This window comes from Budorcas taxicolor, chromosome 2 (assembly GCF_023091745.1).
Source record: "Budorcas taxicolor isolate Tak-1 chromosome 2, Takin1.1, whole genome shotgun sequence".
Taxonomy (NCBI): Eukaryota; Metazoa; Chordata; class Mammalia; order Artiodactyla; family Bovidae; genus Budorcas; species Budorcas taxicolor.
The window spans coordinates 174,315,489-174,338,958 of record NC_068911.1 but is presented as its reverse complement, the minus strand read 5'-3'; the positions used below and the strand labels follow the sequence as shown (position 1 = coordinate 174,338,958).

General features: G+C 53.9%; 1 protein-coding gene across 1 annotated transcript in view; it reads left to right on the top strand.

The window, feature by feature from the left end:
- Positions 1 to 23,470, top strand: part of EPHB2 (EPH receptor B2) — a 137,308-nt gene that overhangs the window by 78,574 nt on the left and 35,264 nt on the right. Inside the window, exons 3-5 of the mRNA XM_052635730.1 lie at positions 4,936 to 5,091; positions 6,365 to 6,700; positions 22,898 to 23,022. Coding sequence (XP_052491690.1) covers positions 4,936 to 5,091; positions 6,365 to 6,700; positions 22,898 to 23,022 — 617 coding nt within the window. The remainder of the gene's footprint in view (positions 1 to 4,935; positions 5,092 to 6,364; positions 6,701 to 22,897; positions 23,023 to 23,470) is intronic.

The window sequence follows — 23,470 nt, the reverse complement described above, 5'->3', positions numbered from 1 at the left end:
TGGGGTCCCGGGCACCCTGAGGAATTTAGGGAGCAATCGTGGATTTTTCTTACATAGGAATTTTATTTTGATACCATTCATATCACCATAAAATTCACCTCTGTTTTTAGTATTTTCGCAGAATTGTGTAACTCTCACCGCAGTCAACTTTAGAGCATGTTCATCACCTCAGAAAGAAGCCCCATAGCCATTAGCAGTCACTCTCCATTCGCTGCTCCCACTGGCCCCTGGCAACCCCTCAGCTCCTTTCTGTCTCTCTGGATGCGCCCCGTCTACCCATTTTCATATAAATGGAAGCGTGTGTCTAGCTTCTTTCACCAAGCATGATGCTTTCCAGGTTCATCCATGTTGTAGCGTGTATCAATACTTCGTTTCTTTTTCTGGCTGAATAATATTCCATTGTCTATGCCATTGTGGATTTTCAAAGGACGCAAAAATGTCGGCTTTGGAAAGCTGGCTCTGGAGGGTGGGCGGAGGAGGCCAGATGGTCATGAGAGGCTAAGGAGTGGGCAGGAGGGGCTTTCCAGATGCCCGCAGGGGTGGGGACCGCCGAGGGGAGCCAGAGTCAGGCCCTGCTGAGGAGGGAAGACCTAGTAATTGATTGGCTGCAGGGGGTGGGGGAGAGGAGGAGGCCCCCAGGGCACCTGGTGACCAGGTGGAGAGCAGTGCCAATTCTCAAGACTGAAGGGCGGTTTTCATGAAGCCCAAAGATACAGAAAGTGTAGAATGTCCCCTGAGAGGGCCGAGGGGTGGCCAGGCAGGAAGCCTTCCGATGGAGGCAGACTGGGGAGTCGGAGAGGGGGCCTGGGACGTGGCGATGCAGGGAGGCCAGCCGGGAAGGTGGTCCAGATGGAGGGGCTGGCACAGCCTGGAGCAGAGAGCAGGCAGCCACCCGGCCAGGCCCACGGAACCATCAGCAGATGGGAGAGGCATACTAAAGCTGGGCAGGCTCTCGCCTGGGAGGGAGCCAGGAGGATCCCAGTCTTGGGACCAAGACATTTGGCTTCTCTCAGGTGGCCCTCCTGGGATCCTGTGTCCCCATTCTACTGCAGAGCAGATTGAGGCTCAGAGAGGCCAACCACTCAGCTAGAGCCAGGGCTGCAGCCCGTGTGTCTGGACGGGATGGTGCCAAGATGCCGAGATGGCAAGGCTGTCCCTTCATCCACCCAGCAGGGGAAGGTTGGTGCCTGAGAGGGAGGGCAGGCAGGGTCTCTAGGACCAGCGCAGCAAAATGCAGTGAGCCCTGGTTGGGCTCCCAGAGCAGAAGCTGCCAGCCCCTGCCCAGCATGTGTGGACCATTGGTGCGGTGTGAGTCTCTTACAGGCAGGACAGTGTGGCGGTTAGGGATGTGACCTCTGCAGTCAGACCACCCAAGGTCAGATCCCAGCACTGCCCCCTTAAGCCCACATCCTCGGAAAACTACTTCACCCCTATGCAGAAATTCCCTCGTCAGAAAATACTATCTCTGATGTAGGGCTGGGTGAGGTTTGGATGAGTTCCTACGGGTTAAGTCCTTTGAACAGGGCCAGCACTTAATAAGTACTCAATAAATGCTGTGCACTTCATATTTACGCTCCAGAGCCCTGGTTTTCCCCCTCTGTATGATGGATGAGGCACTTCCTGCCACCTTCCTCGTTGGTGTCGCTGTGGCCTGGTTGGTTGCTTCAAGGTACTGTCTTTCCCTTGTCCGGCAGCTCTTAAGGACTGGGCTGAACGTGGTTCTTCTCTGAGATCCTGACAGGGCCTGGTCAGGGTGGCACCAGCCAGGGCTGCAGGATTACGGGGAATGCCACCTTCTGGAAGCTCCCCCGCAAAAGGCAGGCAAAGTAGAACCCCAGGCCGAGGGAGGGTGCTGTGGTTTAGCACCCTGGGAGAACCGCCCTTTGCTTCATCATGGAGACTTCCCTGAGATTGGAACTGCAACGCCTCTCTGACCCTGGGCCAGGCGCTGTTCATCACATGCAATCCTTCATGGCTACTTTCCAAGGCAGACGCTCTCTTACCAAGGAGAAAACTAGTTCAGAGAGGCTGAACCACCTCTCTGAGGTCACCCAGCAGGTCGGTACTTGAACCAGATACAGCTTACTAATGCCAGGAATTGGCTAGGCAGTTTTGCTGGAACTGACCCATGGAATCCTCACAACTGCAGGAGGTAGATGCTATTGCCCCATTTTACAGATGAGGAGACAAGCAACTGGCTCCAGGCCAGATAGCGGGCACATGCGGAGCTGGGTTTCACTCAGCAGCCTGCGCAGTAAGCACCGTTCCTCCCTGCCTTTCAGCCTATATATATGATCCCCAAAGCCCAGGCCCTTTCCATTTCAGCAGACAGCTTCAGGGAGTATTTATGGAGCAGCTGCTCAGCGCCAGGCTCTGTGCTAGGCACAGGAGAAGGAGCCGTGGGTCAGACATGGCTGCAGTCTTGGGGGAGCCAAGAACAAGGCCAGGAGATTCCCCTTGATGAGTAATTATGACAGAGGAGTAAAGCACCCTAAACGCAAGTCGTGTAAGGTATTGATCCCCAGTGTTTTTGGTACCAGGGACCAGTTTTGTGGAGGACAATTTTCCACAGACCGGAGGAGGGGTGATGGTTTTGGGGTGATTCAATTACATTTATTGTGCACTTTATTTCTATTATAATTATATTTTGATATATAATGAAATAATTATGTGTGTGTGTTTGACTCTTTGTGACCCCGTGAACTGTAGCCAGCCAGGCTCCCCGGTCCATGGGATTTCCCAGGCAAGAATATTGGAGTGGATTGCCGTGCCCTCCTCCAGAGGATCTTCCCGACCCAGGGACTGAACCCTCATCTCCTGCATTGCAGGCATATTCTTTACTGCTGAAGCACCAGGGAAGCCCCTGAAATAATTATGCAACTCACCATAATGCAGAATCAGTGGGAGCCCTGAGCTTGTTTCCCTGCAACGAGATGGCTCCGTCTGGGGTGACGGGAGACGTGGCACCACAGTGTGCTGCTGATGTCCAGTCTGCTGCACCGTCTTGTCTGGTCACAATCACCGCAGAAAATCCTGCTTCTTGTAGATAGCATGTCGGAAATGGAAGCAGGCTTTTCAGTGCTTTTTTGGCCATCTCAGGATATTCCACCTTGACTTCAATCCAGAATGTGTGGAGAGTGGAAGTTGTCTCAAACATGCTTTTAAAGCCACAGTCATTTGCAATCTCATGTGGTAATGTAAGCAATGGGGAGCCGCTATACAGACAAAGCTTTGCTCCCTCACCCGCTGCTCGCCTCCTGCTGTGCAGCCCGCTTCCTAACAGGCCACAGACTGGTCCCAGCCCACGGCATGGAGGTCAGGGACCCCTGATGTGAGACTAAGGAGAGCAGCGTCTCTGAGAGGTTTGGGAGGAAGGCAAGTTGCTAAGACTTAAACTGGACTGGAAAAATGATTCAGGGAAATCTATGTGAGCCATTTATAACATATGAGGAAATTAATGCTCAGAAAGGTAGAGTTACTTGTGAAAGGTCACAAAGTACACAGGCATGGAATGCAATCCAGGTGAGAGCCCCCGGCCTGTGGACAGTTCAGCCACATTTCATCCCCAGGAAGAGCTTGCCCACTGCAAAGCTCTTCCTGGTCCGCCTCTCACTTACCCCTTGCTTGACCCCCCGACCTGAGGCACCATAGGAGAACTGTGATTATGAACCCCAGAATGCAGAAGAAACTGAGCCCAAGAAATGGGCAGGACCTAGACCCCAGACCTCCTGATTTCCAGTCCAGGGCCAGGAGGAGGGTGGGGGGATGAGTTTGCACATAGGAACACACAGGAGTGGACACCTCTTGAAGAATCGAAGCGCTGAGTGTTAGGCCCTGAATCCAAATCCTAAACATGCCCCCAGAGCAGGGAAGAATACCAAAGCCCAGGGGAAAATCCAGCTTGTTGAATGCCCACCAAGTGCAAACACTGCCCTCCTCAGGCTGTCCCTGGTACTGCACGTCCTCTTCACTCAATTGATCAAACACCTGCTGTTAACGGCTACTATTCATTGGACATCTATACTGTGCAAGGCCTCAGGCCATGTGCCTCGCATATTTATGCCAAGTGCTCACAATGGCCTTCAGAAATGGGCCTTGGCATAATTTTTCTTCCTCAGTGGCTCAGCGGTAAAGAATCCACGTCCATTGCAGGAGATTCAGCAGTCGTGGGTTCAGTTCCTGGGTTGGAAAGATCCCCTGGAGAAGGAAATGCAAACCACTCCATTATTCTTGCCTGGAAAATCTCATGGGCCTGATGGGCTACAGCCCACTGGGTCACAGAGAACTGGGTATGACTAAGCATGCCCACATGCACACACACATCATAATTTTACTAAAAAAGAACACAAGTCTCAGAATGGTTAAACCATTTGTCTGGGCCACACAGCTAGAAAAAGGGCCACACAGGAACTCAGACTCAGCCTCTGGGTTAGCTTCCCAAGCCAGCCTTCTTTCCTGCTCTCGCACGTCACCTCTCTGCGCGCCCTGTGCTGGGTTAGGATTTTTCTACTGCAATGATATCCTCACAGTCATCTAGAATCCAGGAATCTAGGTGCAAGAATCAGAGCCCAGCCAGCCGTTAGTCAGCAAGCCTGGACCGTGGGCACTGCCCTAGGCTTCGTCACAGTCTTCAGACTAAGTCAGGATTGGTCCTAGAAGCTGTGGGGCAGCCCACCTGCAGTAGGAAGGGATGGTTGCTAGGGGCCCCAGCTGAACTCATAGACAGCTTCAGAGACAAACTGAAGCTTCAGGGGGACCTCTGGGCACAGCTGGGACTGCCATGCTGGGGCCTGGAGACCCTCAAGAGCTTTCAGAGGCGCGGCTCCCCACCTGCCCCCACTGTGTGGCCCCTCTGGGACATTGCTGGCCTTTCCGTGGCTTGTGGCCTGAGTTCTCGTTTGGTTTCCCCTGTGACTCTCCTTGTCTTCTCTCCAGGTTGCCCATCTGGAACCTTCAAGGCCAACCAAGGGGACGAGGCCTGTACCCACTGCCCCATCAACAGCCGGACCACTTCAGAAGGAGCCACCAACTGCGTCTGCCGCAACGGCTACTACAGAGCAGACCTGGATCCCGTGGACATGCCCTGCACAAGTACGTCCAGGGCCCCCGGAGGGCGACGCCCGGCCGAGCCCCGAGTCCACCTGCAGGAACTCTCAGAGGGCGGGGTGGCTCTCCGGCCCCGGTAACCTTTCCTAACTGAGGGGCAGCCAGGTGCCTGGGGGGAGGGGAAATGGAAAACTGGCTAAAAAGCACCATCCTGGGGTGGTCGTGCAGCCAACAGGCAGACACCACAGAGCTGGCATCTGGCTCCTTACCCCCTTCTGCTAAGTCACACGCAGGATGAAGTCAAGGTCTTGATTCACAAAGGGACAGAGAATGGAAAGTTTGGCAGAACAACCAACACAGGTGGTGTCTGTGGTAGAAAAGGCTTCCCAGTGTTCTTTTCTGGCAGCGGTTGCCTGAATCACAGGCCAAGGTTCTCCAAGAACAGGGTGACCACAAGGGCCATGTCACAACCCTGTATCAGACAGGAAAGGCAGACAGCTGCCAGGAGCAGAGAACGGACCCCTGTAACTTAAACCCTAAGAATTTATTCTTGGAAACCCCAAAATAGGCAACCCTTGGGTAACATGGTAAATCCATGAAGCTCCCCGAGACCCAGCACTTTCTTCTGCTCTTCCAGACACAGCATGTTGTTTCCACCCTTGGGGTCACATCATGGTCCAACATTGCTGCTGAAGCTCCAGCCATCACACACATTCTCAGTCGTGGAAAGAGGGAAAGGGATAAAGAGATCTACTATAGCTATCTCCTTTTAAGAAAAAGTCCTAACTGTCAACTTCTGTATATCAGTGGCCAGCACTTAATCCCAGGAGGCTGGGAAATAGAGTCTTTAGTGGGACATATTGCCACCTTGAATAAAAGCAGGTCCTGTTATCAGGAAACAGGGAGAAATAAATATATGTTGTTTGGTCCCTCTGTCGTGTCTGACTCTTTTGTGACCCCATGGACTGTAACCTGCCAGGCTCCTCTGTTCATGGGATTTTCCAGGCAAGAATATTGGAGGGGGCTGCCATTTCCTTCTCCAGGAAATAGATATTGGGTGGATATATTTCCAACACAAAAAGACTGTCCCTAGTAAGGAACACCGAGGAGGGTGGAGTCCAGGGAGAAAGGTTTGAGCAGATGGGTGCAGTTGGATGGAGAGTTATATTCTAGAAGCGTGTCTCTTGGGTGCAGAGGAGAAAGGATTTAGAGGAAAGCTTTGGGGAGGCCTAGGCTGGAGCCAGGGCAGTGGGCACAGAGCGGTCTCTTGGGGAATGCACCCCCACCCCCACTGACAGACACCTCTCCCCCTCCCTAGCGATCCCCTCCGCTCCCCAGGCCGTGATCTCCAGTGTCAACGAGACCTCACTCATGCTCGAGTGGACCCCGCCCCGGGACTCGGGAGGCCGCGAGGACCTCGTCTACAACGTCATCTGCAAGAGCTGCGGCGCGGGCCGGGGCGCCTGCACCCGCTGCGGGGACAACGTGCAGTACGCCCCCCGCCAGCTGGGCCTCACCGAGCCTCGCATTTACATCAGCGACCTGCTGGCCCACACCCAGTACACCTTCGAGATCCAGGCTGTGAACGGCGTCACGGACCAGAGCCCCTTCTCACCACAGTTTGCCTCCGTGAACATCACCACCAACCAGGCAGGTAAGCGGCTTCAGTTGCGGGCTCCCCGGGGCGGCGCTGTGCCATGCCGTGCCAAACAGGTATCCTGCCAGCTCTCGTTAAAGACTCCCTCACATCTGCAGAGTGCTTTTCTCTTTTCCAAGGCTGTTCATGTGATCGGCCACCTGGGAGAGTCAGTGTTAACTCTCGGCTATACCGGCATTTATCATAATTGCTGGCATTTGTTGAGCGTGTATTCTTCAAGGCGAAAGTAAAGCTGCTATAACAAAAGGGCCCGGGTTCAGTGTCAAGAACAACAGAAGAGCCTTTCTCTCTCTTGTGAGGGTCCAGGGGTGAGCAGGCCAGGTCAGCGGGGCAGCTCTGATCCACCTGGAGATTCAGGGACCTGGCTTCCTTTTCTCTTGTCTCACGAGCCTCCACGCTCCTCGTTGGCCCGTTAGAAGCTGAGTCGCGGGTTTGTCTGCTCTCTAACCTGTACAAAAGGGAGAGACAGAAGGCCAGGGCAGCAGTATGTTTTAAGCAAGGTAGGCAGAAGTGGCGCCTACCACTCTTGTGCACGTTCCACTGAAAGGAACGTGCTCTCATGGCCTCCCCAGGCTGCAAAGGAGGTCGGGAACATCATCTCTCCCAGCCTAACTTAAACCTCCATCACAGCAGGTGAGGAGACAGACTTCAGTGGCCATCTAGCAGTTTCCACAGGTGCTTTTCCTGAACTTTCATCCCCCTCCAGTCTAATTCCAGCAAAACTCTTCTCCCCAGGCTTACCTTTAATAATCCCTCTGTGACCCCCATGTGCCCACCCCCCATCTTCTGCCCTGGTTTCCTTTACAACAAAAAAAATAGATGCCAAATAATGCATCCCATCACCTCGCCTCACCTCCCCTCATCCCCCTTCACTCCACGGCACTCAAGCTTCCAGCCCCACCTCTCCACCAAGGTCGTTGTCCTCAGGGTCACCTGGGACCTCCAGACTGCCAGGTCCAGGAGACACTTCCCAGTCTCATCCCCATCCAAGAGACACGTGAGATTTTTCAGGGTCTCATGGTTCCTGCAGTTCCTTCAGAAGGCTGTGGTCGGCCCTCTGAGTGTGCGCCTTAGTAACTTACTCAGCAGCCTTTGCGAGGCCCTGCTGTGAGTGCGGTCTGGGGCCCATCTAAGTGGGGCAGAGGGAGACCAGGCTGCAGAGTGAGTGGGCTGGGCATCCAGAGATGGAGGTCCAGGAAGCCTTCGAGGAGGGGGCAGAATTTGACCTGCGGTTTGAAAGACTCACAACATTTTGAAGGGCGTGATGGAAACAAGGGTTTTGAGAAGGAGGAAGGGCATGCACAAGCACATGGAAGGAGAGGAGCAGCCAGCTCCACCTGGTTGAGGGATGTGTTTATACCTGACCTCACTGCCACCCACCCCCTGGCCTCCAGGAGTAGGAGGCATCTGCGTCCCCATTTCACAGATGGTGCTCAGAAAAGTTGAGTCACAAAGCTAGGCAGGGTGTGAGGCAGAAATTGACTAGGTCTAATAGACTCCAATGCTCAGCACCATCCAGGGCACCTCCAAGGAACTGTGGACTGGGGGGTCTGATGAGAATCCATGTGTGAGTGTGCATGCTTCTGCTACGTCTGAGCCTGAGTTTGTATGCCTGAGGGTGGCTCAGCCCCTCTGTGTGTTTGTGTCGTAGAAGGAGCGTGGTCTTGTTTGTGAGTGCTCGTGGTGTTGCTGGGCCGAGAGGGCACGTTTATGAGCGTATGCTGCAGCCCTTGTAGGCTCGCGGGTGCATTTAAGCCCGCCTCGGATGGGGTTCTGGATGGAGCTGACTCAAAGCGGGCAATCTGAGAAACCCCTCCAACGCCAGCAGCTGTTGGCAAAGACACGTGGCAGATTATGAAGCCTTGGTTCTGAGTCTCTCCAGCTTGACAAAGCCCTTGAGGTCGGGAAGCCCAGGCTCCCAGTGCGGAGTGGAGACGAGGGAACTCTTTTCAACTGGGAGAGGCTAGAAATTCCCCAGAGTCCCTGGAGTTCTTTCCCTAGGTGTGCAGTCCTCCCCTGCAACCATTCAGGATCCCCAAGAGTCAAACTGCATACTTAACAAGGCTCAGCTTGCTAGCAGCAAGGGCTGCTGGAGTGGACCCCTCCTGTCTGGAGTGGGACATTCCCAGACAATAGAGGCAGGGCAGAGTGGAAATGAGGGCCCCAGACACGAGGATGCTGGGAGAGCCCTCAGGATTGAAAGGCAGGAGCAGTAACAAGCCCTGGGTTAGTCGCAGGGGGACCTGAGTTTGAATCCCAGTTTTGTCATTCCTTTGCTTTGTGACTTTACTATATTGGTCAGTTATTGCTGCGATAATGCTGCATAACAAAACCACCCCCAAACCCAGAATTTTACCATAATAACATTCATTTCCTCACTCACTAGTCTGTGCATCAGCTAGGGTTTATCTAATCTGCACCAAGCCCTCTGAATGGGGCAGAGCTCCAGAATGTGGCTGAATTGGGTCAGTTCCCCGTGTGTCCCCATTCTCCTTGGATTAGCAACTCCCCGGGCTTGTTTCTCTTGTGGTGATGGAGGGAATGTAAGTGGCCGAGTGATATCAGGCCACATAAACGTGTGCCACCACCCGAGGCACAGTGGTCCACAGTGAACGTAGCCTGCAGGGCTCCTTGGAAAGAGTGTGGGCGTGAGATCCTGTTCAAGAGAGGTAGAGCTGAGATCGGCCTTCTAACCTATCGCACTCGAGAAAATCACTTCCTCCCTTTGGACCTCCATTTCCCCACCACATTGCGCATCAAAAGTCCACGAGAGGGACTTCTCTGGGGGTCCAAGGGTTAAGAATCTGCCTGCCAATTCAGGGGACACGGGTTCCATCCCTGGTCCGGGAACTAAGATCCCATGTGCCGTGGAGCTACTAGGCCTGTGGGCCACAGCTGCAGAACCTGAGTGCCCTAGGGCCCGTGCTCCACAACAAGAGAAGCCCCTGCAACGAGCGCGCTGACGCTGCGATGAAGAGTGGCCCCCGCTGGTCACAGCTGGAGAAAGCCCGCGCACAGCAACGAAGACCCAGCTCAGCAAATGAATCAATATTTTCTAATCTATGAAAGTGTTTTCAGAACACAGTTCCCCTGACCCCACCCCAGACCTGCTGGATCAGAACACTTTTCACAAGTGGCTCAAGTGTTTCTTACCATTACACAGATTTGGGAGAGTCAAGTTTAAGTGAACCCAAACCCCTGCTGGTAAAGATCTGTCTAGTCAAAGCTGTGGTTTTTCCAGTAGTCATTTGTGGATGTGAGACCTAGACCATCAGGAAGGCTGAGCGCCGAAGAACTGATGCTTCTGAACTGCGGTGCTGGAGAAGACTCTTGAGAGTCCCTGGGACGGCAAGGAGACCCAACCAGTCCATCCTAAAGGAGATCAGTCCTGAATATTCATTGGAAGGACTGATGCTGAAGCTGAAGCTCCAATACTTTGGCCACCTCATGCGAAGAGCAGACTCATTGGGAAAGTGAGTCTTCCTGATACTGTGGAAGATTGTGGGTGGGAGGAGAGGAGGGTAACAGAGGATGAGATGGTTGGATGGCATCACCGAGCGAATGGACATGAGTTTGAGCAAGCTCCAGGAGACAGTGAAGGACAGGGAAGCCTGGCCTGCTGCAGTCCCTGGGGTCGCAAAGAGTCACACAAGACAGCAACTGACCAACAGCAAAGCCCTCGAGCCCTTGAAGCCCTGGGGCTCTCTGGGCCATAACCACTCTTTCCCCATCCTCTTTGTTCCAAGCCCCGTGACAAGCCCCATTCTCTCTCAGGCATCCAGAGCCCAGCTGGGGTCTGTGCAAACACACACACCCTCACCACACCCTCCCCTTCTGCCAGAGGAGGAAACAGAGGCCCGGAGAAGTGGAGCCATTTATGCGACGTCCCGCTACTAAGTGGCCTCAGCTAGGGTTTGAACCCAGAACCGTGTGGCTCCAAGTCTACACTGGGGAAGACATGGCTCCTGCCGTTGGAGGTTTCTGCCGTGGTTGGGAAGATGAGACCTGGACAAGCTTATGTACAATATGGCATGAGTGAGGATTCAAGGAGCGATCTGGGGGGGTGAGGGAGAAATCCTTTCCTCCTAGGGAATGGGAGAAAGGCCTGCCATGAAAGGCTTCCTGAAACAGGAGGCGTTTGAGCCTATGCTTGAAGAATGAGAGGTCTTCCCTGGTGGCTCAGACGGGTAAAGAAGCTGTCTGCAATACAGGAGACCCAGGTTCAATCCCTAGGTTGGGAAGATCACCTGGAGTAGGAACCCACTCCAGTGTTCTTGCCTGGAGAATCCCATGGACAGAGGAGTCTGCTGGGCTAAACCCCATGGGGTCACAAAGAGTCAGACATGACTGAGCTGCTAACACTTTTACTTTCTTTGAAGAATGGAGAGGCTTCTAAAAGACAGAGATGGACTCAGGCAGGGAAGAAGGTATCCCAGGAGAAAAAAGTACAGGAGGCAAACTGGAGAGGAATTCTCCTTTGTCTTCCTCTGAGGGACTAAGCTCCTCTGCCACAGGCTCTTTGCACATGCTGTTCCCACTGCTTGGAATGCTTTGCCCTTTGCCCTTAGCTCATCTTCATTGACCGTCCTGACTCGGTCACATGCCCCAGCACCATACCCCTCAGCTTCCTGTGGCTGGGATTTTAGCTTCGTGGCTGTGATCACTTCACTGCTGTCTGTCTCCTCACCATCAGTACTCAGCAGTACACTGTGGGTCTCCTTCCCTCACCGTGGTTTTCCTGGTGCCTGGATGGGGGCACCCCACAGTGTGTGCTTGGTGAGCAGCGCCAAGGGGTCCAGAAGAGCATGGAGTGAGGAGAGGCGTGGAGAATTCCGACGATGCTGGAAAATAAGGCCGGAGACTGGATTTCCAGACAAATGCATTCAGTGCTCGGTTTTAATCAGACCCTAAAATTCAATATATAAATAGCTAGTTCATGGCCTTAAAAGGAAAAAGTATTTCTTTGGGGCAAGTGATTGGGCCTGGCTTGCACTCCCTTGGCATTCACGGGGGCCAGAGCTGTCTTCTGACTTCATAAAGCCATCACGCTGACTTCGAACCACACTCGGCCATTCCAGAACACCTTTCTGCCTGTGTTCACAAGTCCTCTTGGTGGGGAGTTGGGGGGCCCAGAGGTAGGAGACTAGGCTTGGCTGCGTATTGAAGGTTTAGGAGATGGCACTGGGTGAGGCACGTGCCTGGGCTCACTCAGCTGGGACAGAGGAGGACGCAGGGTTCAGTCTGGCTGTGCAGAGTCCACAGTTCTCAACACAAAAATACAAGACAACACAGGGACAGAGGGGGAGAGGGAGGGGGAGCCTCGGCGAGGGCATCAGAGGATCGGAAGAGAGCCTCTCCCAGGAGGTGGATGTGAGCCGAGATCCAGATGACAGGGCGGAGACGGCCATACAGACCTCAGTGCATGCAGCGTCTCGGCCACATGGGGCTGGTCCTCTAGCCTGCCCCAGTACTCTGGGCATCCCTGCAGGGCTGCAGCGGACTCACTGTCACCCCAAGCAAGGCCTGACAGGCTGCATCTCTGCCTGGTCCCAGAGGTGAAGAGAAGGGTCTGGGCTTTGGAATCAGGCAAACAAACCTGGTTGTGAATCAAGCCTAGCTGCTCACCGGCACATAGGCCCAGACAAGTCACTTAGCCGGCATCCGATCACGTCTTCCTCCTGGGCGTCACCACCCTCTCCTGTGGGGTGCTGTGAGCTCAGGCTCTCAAGGTGCCTCAGAGGCTGCCTAGGAGGGTCAGCACTCCAAAAGCAGGGATCGGGACTTTGTTGGCCTGGTGGTTGGGATGCCACACTTTCAATGCAGGAGACGTGAGTTCGGTCCCTGGTCAAGGAACTGAGATCCCATGGCCAAAACACACACACACACACAAATCATCCTATATTCACTCTAATCATAATAATGGGTCACACCTGGCAAGTGTTTATTATTTGCCAGATACTAAGCCCTGGATGATGAATCTCCCCAACCTCAGTGGATCCTGTTATTCTTTTATCTTACAGATAAGGAAAGGTAAGAGTTAAATGACTTGCCCACCACTCAAGTCACTGACAGAACCTGAATAATGACATCGCTGCATACTCAAGGCTCAGTGTTGAAACTGGAGCCAAACCTTCTGCAGAGGTGGGGCAAGCCGTGTGCCTGGACCTGCCACACCACAGCTCGGCCGAGCCAGTGCAGCCTTTGGGGCCACCCATACTGAATGACCCATTAGGAAGATTCCCCCATTGTCATGTCCTAGGGAGTCATGGGTGGGGGAAAGGCATCAGTGCTGGGCTTGGCAAACTCCATCCTCACCTAGCAAGCCCCCTTTCCAAGCTATGGGATCAGGCTGTCTAGGGACCCTTACTTCCTCGAGCCTCAGAATCTTCCCCTTCCAAATGGGCATGTTTTCATCATCCCGGCTTTCCAAGATGGTCGCCAGGTTAGTCAAAATGTGATAGAAGCCCTGGGCACAGTACTTGGTAGCTCAGCTTCAAATGAAATCAGAAGGTGTGTTAGGTTCCTGTTGCTGCTGCAACAAGATGCCACAAACTTAGCAGCAGAGAAAGAGACGTAGTTCTTATCTTACTTTTCCATGGGTCGGAAGTCTAGCCTGAATCTCATCAGGCTAAACTCATGCGTTCGCAGGGCTGTGTTGCTTGCTGGTGCCTTCACTCATTCGGTGTTAGCAGAATTCAGCTCCCTGCGTTTGTAGCAGAGACATCTCTGTTACCTTGCTGACTGTCATCTAAGAGATTCCCTAGCTCCCAGGGGACTCACTATGGTCCTTGCAGAGGCCCCACCCCACCCCACCCCACCCTACTCCCACCTCATCTCAGAAGCAGCAACAAGGCGGTGAAGTCTTCTTCAAACTCTCACTCTCTGGCCTGACTCTCATCTGGGAAAGATTCCCTCCTCTTTTAAGGACTCAAGTGATTAGACTGGGTGCACCTGGATGATCCAGGATAATCTCCCATCTCAAGGGCCATAACCTTAATCACATCTGCAAAGTGTCTTTTGCCCTGTAAGATAACAGATTCAGGGATTCTGGGGTTAGGTCGCAGACATCTTCGGGAGCTGTGATCCTGCCTATCACGCCCAGGAGGTAACGGAGATCAAATTAAAAAACACATCAGTATCCATCCAGTGCAAACACCTCCTTTTATAGGGAGGAAAACTGAGGCCCTGGGAGCTTCCTAAGTGCCTACCCAAGACCATACAGGTCTGCAGGTCCTAGGCAGAGCTGGTTTCCCACCCCCTGGCCGGGTGTCACGGCCTCTGTCCGTGACATCACTCCGCGCGGCTTTCTCATGGAAAAACTTTCAACTTTCCGAAGCCCTTTCTACCAGCCGTGTTTGCCTGTGATCCTTTCGCCCTCCTGCAGAGCGGGCACAGAGTGGCTGGTCTGCAGAACTGGCATGAGCAAGTGCTCACCTACTTCTCTCTCTAGGGGTGGAGAGGATCAGAAAGAAACAGGACAAGAGAACCCCCAGTGAGGCCCATGCCTGGGGAAAGGAAGAGAGAGGGAGAGGGCACTTCCCTCCCCAGGCCAAGCCCTCTGCGCGCATCAACCTCTTTCATCCTCCCAAGTGTTCTGCAGGGGGAGGCCTTGCCCGCCTAGACTCTCAGCTAAGATTGGTTTGGCTGCCTATGAGAGCAAGAAAAAGAACAGATAGCCGCTGCCACAGTAAGGCTGTTTAACAATCAACCGTAAAAGCAAGAAGCACTTATCTAGCTCGTGAGTCTCCTGGCTGGATGGGTCTCGGCGGGGAGCTTTCATATGTTTGTGCTCCAGCTACTCCGGGTCTCTCAGCAGCTCTTTGGATTTCGTCAGGGCTCTATTGCATGTTTGGGGTGGAGCGCTGTGAGCTAGTCAAGAATGGCCCTGGCGGGGACCGCTGGGGCAACAAGTCTGCTCCACGTGTCTCGGCCTCTAACAGGTCAGCCTGGGTCTGTTCTCACGGCTGTCAGATACATGGGAGGGCTTTTTTAAGCCTCTGCTTATTTCATATTTACTAAAATTCCACTGGCCAGAGCAAGTCACACAGCCAAGCCCAAAGCCATAGCCAGAGGGGGATTACGCAAATTCTAGGACAAAGGTTGTAGATACAGTGAGGCAATTAATACAACCAGTCTACATAGTAACTTAGACTAAACGGAGATTTATTTTTCTAATGTGTAAAGGATGTCAGAAAATAGGAGTCAGGGCAACTGGATGGGATCATTAGAGATTCAGACTCCTCAGCACACAGTTTCTCATCCTTATAGCCCAAAATGGTTGCAAGAGCTCCAGCTATCACATCCATATGCCAGGCAGCAAGATGGAAGAAGAAAAGTGACAAGGGTAGGGCCCCTTCATTTTAAAGAGACTCCCTAGAAGTCCCACACTTTAGCTTATCGCTCATTGGCAAGCACATTGTTACATGGCCACTTCTAGCTGCCGAAAAGCTTGAGAAAGTGTAATCTTTTATTAAGGAAGAATGTGCCCAGCAAAGAACCAGGATTCTGTTAATCTGAGAAAGGAAGAATGGATATTTGGTAGGCAGTGGATACTGTCTGCCACAACCATTTTACAGGTGAGATACCGGGGCTCAGAGAAAGGGGTTGCTGCCCTGAAGTAATAGTGTCACCTAAGCTTAAGAGATGGGACCTGAACCCTGGATGTCGCTCCTTCTCCTATCTTCCGCCATCGCCACTACCATTCATGATCCTTTGCTAAGCATTCCGCTACTCACTGTGCTGTCTGAGAGTCTGAGCGGCCCAGACAGTGGCACCTGGCTGATGTCCCCTGATCCTTTACTCTGGGCCACGTCCTGTGCTGAACACTTTAGATACAGGTCTTCATTTAACCTTGCCAGCATCCTTGCCACTGTCCCCACAGAAGGCTGAGTTAGGTCCTCTGATTCGAGGGCCAGGCTCTTCCCGCCTTGCTAGCCCAGATGCTGGGATGGGACTGGTTCCCGCTGAGTGGCCTCAGATGAGACCAGGGTGCCTGAGCAGCCCACTAAGGGGCAGACCGTTGGATGTTTCCACAACACGAAGCCCAGGGCTGGACCTCAGCCTGCTCAGATCACACTTGTGGAGAGGGCCAGACAACCAGGAGAAAAAAACAACCTGGGTTTCCGAGTCAGGCAGACCTGGGTCCTGATCCCAGCCCCACTGCTTGGGAGCTGAGGCACACTGGGCAGGAGACATAGATCTGAGCCTCTCTCTCCTCATCTGTAAAATGGGCTGTCTGATCGTGTGGCCCCAGGTGGATACAGCGGAATCGACAGTGAGTCAAGGGAAGAGAGGATGAGCAGATGAACTGCCAGCTGCCGCGCCAGACAGCAGGTTTTTCTCAGGTTTAAGAAAAAGAATAATAGTATCTCCTGGACCAACTTTTTTTCCCCTCCAAACTATGTTCCTCAGATTACTGGTTCCGAAACACAATAGCTATTATGTGGAAAAGGCTTCCTGGGCGGTGCTAGTCGTAAAGAACCCGCCTGCCAGTGCAGGAGACTAAGAGATGCAGATTTGATCCCCGGGTCGGGAAGATCCCCTGGAGGAGGGCATGGCAACCCGCTCCAGTGCTCTTGCCTGGAGAATCCTACGGACGGAGGAGCCGGCAGGAGACAGTCCATAGGGTCGCAAAGAGTTGGACACAACTGAGCCTCACACAAGCCATATTGCCTTCTCCTGGATGCTGCCTGAGGCCCTGTACCCCAAGGTCAGTGGACTCACCCAGGTTGCTGAAGGGCTAAAAAATGAGAGCCAGCCTCCCATCCTTCCTCCTCTCCTCTTCCTTTCTTCCTGTACCAAGTATCGCCCGAGCACCTGCTCTGAGCTACATACTGTTCCACATGCTAGGGATAGACTGAATAAGAGCCACAAGGCCCCCCTCTGCAGAGAAGACGGTGTTCACTCTATAAAGAAAAGAGCGTGTGGCCTGGTGGGTGACTGAGGCCGGGCTGATGGTCAGACAGGGCCGCTCTGAGAAGGTGATGGTTTAGCTGAGACCTGAATGACGAGGAGGCGCTGGTCATGGAAGAACTGGGGGAGGAGGTTTCCGGGCAGAAACACTGTGAGGCCAAGGCCCCGAGGCAAGAATGACCTCAGTGTGATCAGGGACAGAGAGGCAGCCAGTGTGGGTGGCACTTGGGAGCCCGTGGGTTTTATTCCCGGTGGAATCCACGGATGGCGTGTGAAGATGTCAGGGAGGCAGTGGGGTCTGAGAGTCTGGGGTTTGGGGTGGTGTCTCTGACTCCCCCAGGGCCAGCAACACTTCCCCCGCCCCTCTAAGCTCATGGGGTCTTCTGGTGAAAGGGCAAAGGCCGAGTGGGGGTCTCCTTCCTGAGAGCTCAGCACTGAATGAGACCCAAACCCACACTCTCTTGCAGTAGCCAGACCCACAGGCCTCCTGACCTCCTGCCTGTCAAAGGACGCTAGTCCCAGAAGACTTCAAAAACCCCCTCCTCCTATTCCTTCATGCCCTGGGGGAGAAAGAGGCTCGCAGAAGGAAAGGCTTCTTCTCCAGGTTTCGGCTGAAGAAGAGACTGGAAGCTTCCCCCAGGGCTCTCTGGGGGCAGCGGGGCCCCTGACCACCTGCTCCCACTGAGCAAGGCCCTGCCTGGCTGGCCTCCCCCGTCCCCTCTCGACCCCCACAAGCCTCTTTTTGTGCTTGTTCCCTGGGGCTCCATCTTCTTGCAGGGGTCACGGGGCGCCCCTGACCCCATCCCCCTGCCGGTGCGCCTGGCTGGTAATTGAAAATACCAGAATTCCCTAAAGAGCAACTCACAGGGCAACCTGACACCTCAGGGTGGGCGGCGGGCAGCCAGGAGGGACGAGGAATCGTCCAGCTGTTCCCTTTTCTCCGCCGTTAATCCCCCCGGATTCCAGGAGAAAGGCCAGCCCTCGCTGGCCCGCCTTGATCGTCTTCCCGGCGAATGCCTCCTCCCTGCCACACCCAGGGTGACTGGGCTTATGGGATCAGAGCCCGGGTTCGCTGCCTGTAACCCAAGACTACCAGCTAAGCCCACCAAACCCAGACCGCCCTGGCCGTGGGCGACCTGCCTCCACCAACAGCTGAGCACCCAGAGCCAGGGCGGCCGGATGGGCAGTGGACCACGCTGTCCTCAAGAGGCCCGCTGAGACCCCCTGGCCTCCAGACCACTATGGTCAGCCTGCCTCGGCTGCAGCCAGCGGAAAGGACAGGAGATGTTGGACATGCGTGGGCCTGGGTTCACATCCCAGCTCCACGGCTTGGTAACTTTGGGCCAGTGTACCTCATACCTCAGTGCCTCCACTTCCTCATCTGTGAAAGGGGATAGCCGAGCCTCTTTGGGTTGCTGTGAGTGTTGAACGAGTTAGTTGATGTAAAGCGCTTGCCGAAGCGCCTGGCGTGGAGTGGATAAGGAAGTGTCAGGTGTTAGCTGGGGGCCTGCCTTTTTGTGTGTGTTGCCATTCCTGCTGCAGTCTTCCTATGGCTTCCCAGTGCCTTCGGGATAAAGTCGCTCCTAAGTCTGGAGATCTGGCCCCCACCTGCCTCTGCAGCCCCGTCCCTCCGCCTGTCCTGAAACTACTTGTCCCACTGCATCCGGACTCTCTGAGCCTGCAGGCCCCAGAAGACTCTGGCCTGGGCAAATGAGAGGGCAGTCTTGGGCACAAGTCTCTAGGCACAGCTCAGCTCCTCACTACCTGTGTGATCTTGAAGTCATCATGCCTCTCTGAGCCTGTGTGTGTGTGTGCGTGTGTGCACGCACACTCAGTCATGTGTGACTCTTTGCAACGCCATGGATTGTAGCCTGCCAGGGTCCTCTGTCCGTAGGATTCTCCAGGCAAGAATTCTGGAGTGGGTTGCCATTTCTTTCTCCAGGGAATCTTCCCAAGCCAGGGATCGAACCCACGTCTCCTGCCTCAGTTTCCTCTTCTGCAAATTGCGGCTATTAACCCTCATCCCACACTGTTATTGAGAGGCTCAAACAAAACGCAGGTCAGCTGCTCAGTGGCCAGTGCCCAGTGACACCCCCCAAACACTCACAGCGCTGACCATGTGCTGGGGACCACACTAAGCACCGGAAGTGTTTTCACTCATTCCTCCTCATAACAGCCCCCAAACATGCAACCATTAGGCTCACTTTGCACCTGAGGAAACCCAGACACTGAGAGCTCTGACCACACCCCCCTCCCCAGGGGTCTATCAATTTCCTTGTTAATTTCCGGTGAGCATTACTTGGAATCAGGCTGATCTCATGGTAACCAGAGGCGCGCTGGTGAAGAGCCTGAAGGCTAGTTCAAGGGCTAGTCCTCCACTGCCTGGCTGCGTAAGCCTTGAGCAGGTCACCAAAGACCTCCAAGCCTCAATTTCTCCATCTGTAAACTAGGGATGTTAATAGCCCCCAGTTCATAGGGCAGTTGTGAGGATTCTGTTATGCTAGTGTCTGGTTCTTTGGAGGAGGGGGAGTTGTTTGCTTTGTCATGTGGGGTCTTAGTTCCCCAACCAGGGATTGAATCCATGCCCCTTGGGAGCACAGAGTCCTGACCACTGGGCCAGCAGGGAAGACTCTGCTGCTGCTGCTGCTGCTGCTAAGTCGCTTCCGTCGTGTCCGACTCTGTGCGACCCCGTAGACGGCAGCTCACCAGGCCGCCCCGTCCCTGGGATTCTCCAGGCAAGAACACTGGAGTGGGTTGCCATTTCCTTCTCCAGTGCATGAAAGTGAAAAATGAAAGTGAAGTCGTTCAGTTGTGTCTGACTCTTGGCGACCCCATGGACTGCAGCCCACCAGATTCCTCCATCCATGGGATTTCCCAGGCCTGTGTTAATAGGTGTTGAGTGCCTGGAATAGGGCGTGGCACAGAATGAGCGCTCAGAAAGAGTTAGGTCAGCAGCTTTATCCTTGTTATGGTTATACACACGCACACAGCCCTGAAAACCCTTCAGGTGACTTCATGGAGCATGACTGTATGTTGCTTTGTCTGGCCGCTTACTATCTATGCAGCTTCAGGCAAGTCACTTTACTGTGATTCTCAGTTTTCCCATCTGCTAAATGGGCTGAAGGAGATCTGCTTCACAGGCAGCTGTGCGGATTAATGGGTTTGTGAATGTCAAGGGCTTAACACAGTGCCCAGCTTAGCAGGTGCTTAAAAAACACTGGTTAGTGAGGAAGGAACAAGGAAGACAGAGTCTCTTTGTTTGACTAAGGAGGAAACTGTAGGGAGTTCAATTCAGTCGCTCAGTCGTGTCCGACCCTTTGTGACCCCACGGACTGCAGCACGCCAGGCCTCCCTGTCCACCACCAACTCCCGGAGCTTGCTCAAACTCACATCCATTGTATTGTAATGCCATCCAACCATCGCATCCTCTGTCGTCCCCTTCTCCTCCTGCCTCCAATCTTTCCCAGCATCAGGGTCTTTTCCAATGAGTCAGCTCTTTGCATCAGGTGGCCAAAGTATTGGAGTTTCAGCTTCAGCATCAGTCCTTCCAATGAATATTCAAGACTGATTTCCTTTAGGATTGACAGGTTGGATCTCCTTGCAGGGAGCCAGGTCTCTAACCTTCCCAAGAGGCCTGCTGCCCCTTGGCGGGACAAGAAGCTGAGTTGAGGGACAGATGGCCCTCCCTTGGGGGTCGGGCAGATGCAGAAAGAACAGTGGACTACAGGGACACCTGGACCAGGGTCCAAGTCCTGTGGGCGGTGCCGCCCCTTCTAGGATGTCTCGGGCCCATTTTTCGCAGCTCTTTGAGGTGCTGGAGGGAAGCCTGGACCTGCTCGGGCCCACGCTGGCCCCTCCTGGGCTGATGCAACTCCAGGACCAGGGTCAACCAGGAAGGACAGGCAGGGAGCCTTTGAGTGCAAGCTCCTAGGGATCTTCCAGCTGTGCCCACGGTGCAGAGAAGGAACCAGATCCAGAGAGGGGGGCCACCTGCCCAAGATTGCCCCAGCCTGGTTGGAACCAGGCTGATCTCACGGTAACCAGAGCTGTGCTGGTGAGGAGTCTGAGCCACCAGTTTCAAGAGTCAGCCCTCCACTGCCTGGCTGCATGAGCCACGCATGAGCAGATCACTGAATAGCTCCAAGCCTGTTTCTCCACCTATAAACTGGGGATGTTAATAGCCTGTAGCTCATAGGGCAGTCAGTGAGCAGCAGGCCAGAGAGCAGGCCCTGAATCTTCTGACCAAGAGACTGTTCCCTCCCCCCGGGGGACGAAGGGGCGGAAACAGAGCAGGAAACAGGTGGTGCTCATCCTCCAGGAGCCCCTCCCCCTCCCTGGTCTACGCTCCTGTCGGTGTGGCCAGAGCCCCTGCAAAGCAGGGTTTGGGTGGGAGAAGAGTCAGCCTCAGCCTCCTGTAGGAATTGCCAAGATGGTGGAGACAGGGCATCCGCTTGTCGTGGACCCACCCAGGAGCCAGGAGAGACTACAGGAGGTGCTCCCCCACTCCTGGTGAGTCCTCAGCCCCTCCTGGAACCATGAAAACCTCAGGGCCAGAGAGCCAAGGGGGCTCCCCACTCCAGCGACGCCATAGGGATGAACCAGGCCAGGACTCCTGGATGAACCCTGCTCTGGGAGCAGCAGGCCTGAGTTCAGACCCCAGCTCCCCCACGGACAGGCTGTGTGACCTCAGGAAGCCTTGTGCAGCTCTGAGCTTCGGGAGCTGCAGCTGTTGGTGGGGCTAATACAGCCCCCTCGCCGAGAGTCAGCTCAGGACACACGCACATGAAGGGTCCGGGGCCACGGCCAACACAATGTAAGCACTTCGTGCAGGTTCATCCCATTTAAGAAGAAAGCAACAAGCATGGCGGGGGTGGGGGGGCATGCTCTGTGAAAGAAGGAATCAAGGAAAGGGCTACGAGCTTGACTTCACTGTGACCCCGGGGCAGCTGACAACCCTCTCCAGACCTCAGTTTCCACGTCAGTAAAATGAGAGAATGGGACTAAATTATTTCTGAGGGTCCTTCTAGCGCCAGACACAACCTCCTGTGATTTCTTGTCCCCTTGATCTAAGTTCCCTCCATGAGGGCACAACCAGCGCTGCAGGGAGGGATTGGTGAAGTTCCCGTAACATGCAATTAACATGTTAACGTGCATGGTCCAGCGACATTGTAGTACAGTCACATGTGGGCGCTTAGCACCTCTCCCTAGTGCCATTCTCATCACCCCAGAAGAAAACCCTGTACCCAGCACTCCCCATGCCCCCTCACCAACCCTTGGCAACCACAATCTACTCACTGCCTCTGTCACCTTACCTATTCCATACAATTGGCACTCGCCCTTAGCACAGATTTGAGGTTTATCTTCATCATAGCATATGACAGTGCTTCATTCTTTTATGCCTAAGTAATATTCTGTTATATGTGAATGCCACAATTTGTTTATTCATTCATCTGTTGATAGACATTCATCTGTTGATAAACTGAGCACAGCACACCTCTTGGCTGTTGTGAATAATACTGCTGTAAACATTCATATACAAATATTTGCTTGAATAGCTGCTTTCAGTTCTTTGGGGTATGTGATTAAGAGTGGAATAGCTGGATCATAGGGTAATTCTATGTTTAACTTTTTAAGGAACCACCAAACTTTTCCAAAGTAGCTATGAATTGATTGATTGGTTGGTTTTAACTTTTTCTTTTATTTTGAAAATTTATTTATTTATTTTCATTGGAGGCTAATTACTTTACAATACTGTGGTGGTTTTTGCCATACATTGACATGAATGAGTTTATTTTCATATATTTATTTTTGGCGGTCAGTTTTATTCCTTGCTATATCCCGCCACATAGGAGGCACTCGGTGCAAATTTGTTGAAGGAATGAGTGAATCTCCCACCTTCTCTGCTTCCCTGTTCCGGAGCCCCGTCGCCACGTCTAGGGACTCCATAGACTGTAAGCTTCGAGAGAGAATGAATGACATTTAGTCCAACCCGCTCGGAGCCAGATCAGAGAAGGGGCCCAGCGCCTGCCTTGACCTGACGTGGCTGAGCACCGGCAGGTATGGCTGCAGTTGCCGGCGTCTGTAGCCTAGAGGTGCCCCGTGAGAGCAGCACCTGTGACCCTGAACTCTGTTATCTCCTGCAGGTTGGCTGTGTGACTTAGGCCGGATGCCTTCCCCTCTCTGGTCCCACAGCTGTCTATTGTCTGGGCACCTTTGAGGTTGGGGCAGAAGCTGCACCTTCTCATGCCCGCCCCGACCCCTGACCTCTGACCTCTCTTTCAGCTCCTTCGGCCGTGTCCATCATGCACCAGGTGAGCCGCACCGTGGACAGCATCACCCTCTCGTGGTCCCAGCCCGACCAGCCCAACGGCGTCATCCTGGATTACGAGCTGCAGTACTATGAGAAGGTACCTGTGTTCCTGGGTGCTGCCCCCGCCCCCCAGCTCACGCAGGGACCCGCTCCCCCAGGCCGGCCTCTGGGCTTCTACCATCCAGCCAGATGAGGCAGGCCGGTGCAGCAGAAAGAGCCCTGGCCTCAGCTCCACTCTTCCCCAGCTGTGAGGCCTCAGGCGGGCGCCTTGACTTCTCCGAGTCTTGCTTTCCCGGTCTTGGGCATCCGGGCACAATCAGTAAAATGCAGTGGTCATGGCCCTTTCCCCACTGAGACCCCTTTCATCTGGACCCTGAAGGGCCTGATGTTCTGAAAACTGGTTTTCCCAAAAGCCGCATTTCTGAAGTTCCAGTTAGTTGTGTGTCCTTTCTGAGGCAGAGGTTTGAAACTGCTCAAGAGAGCTTCCATACAAGGGGAGAGAACGGAGCCTCCTCCCCACGTGGCTCTGATTCCAGCTAAAACAC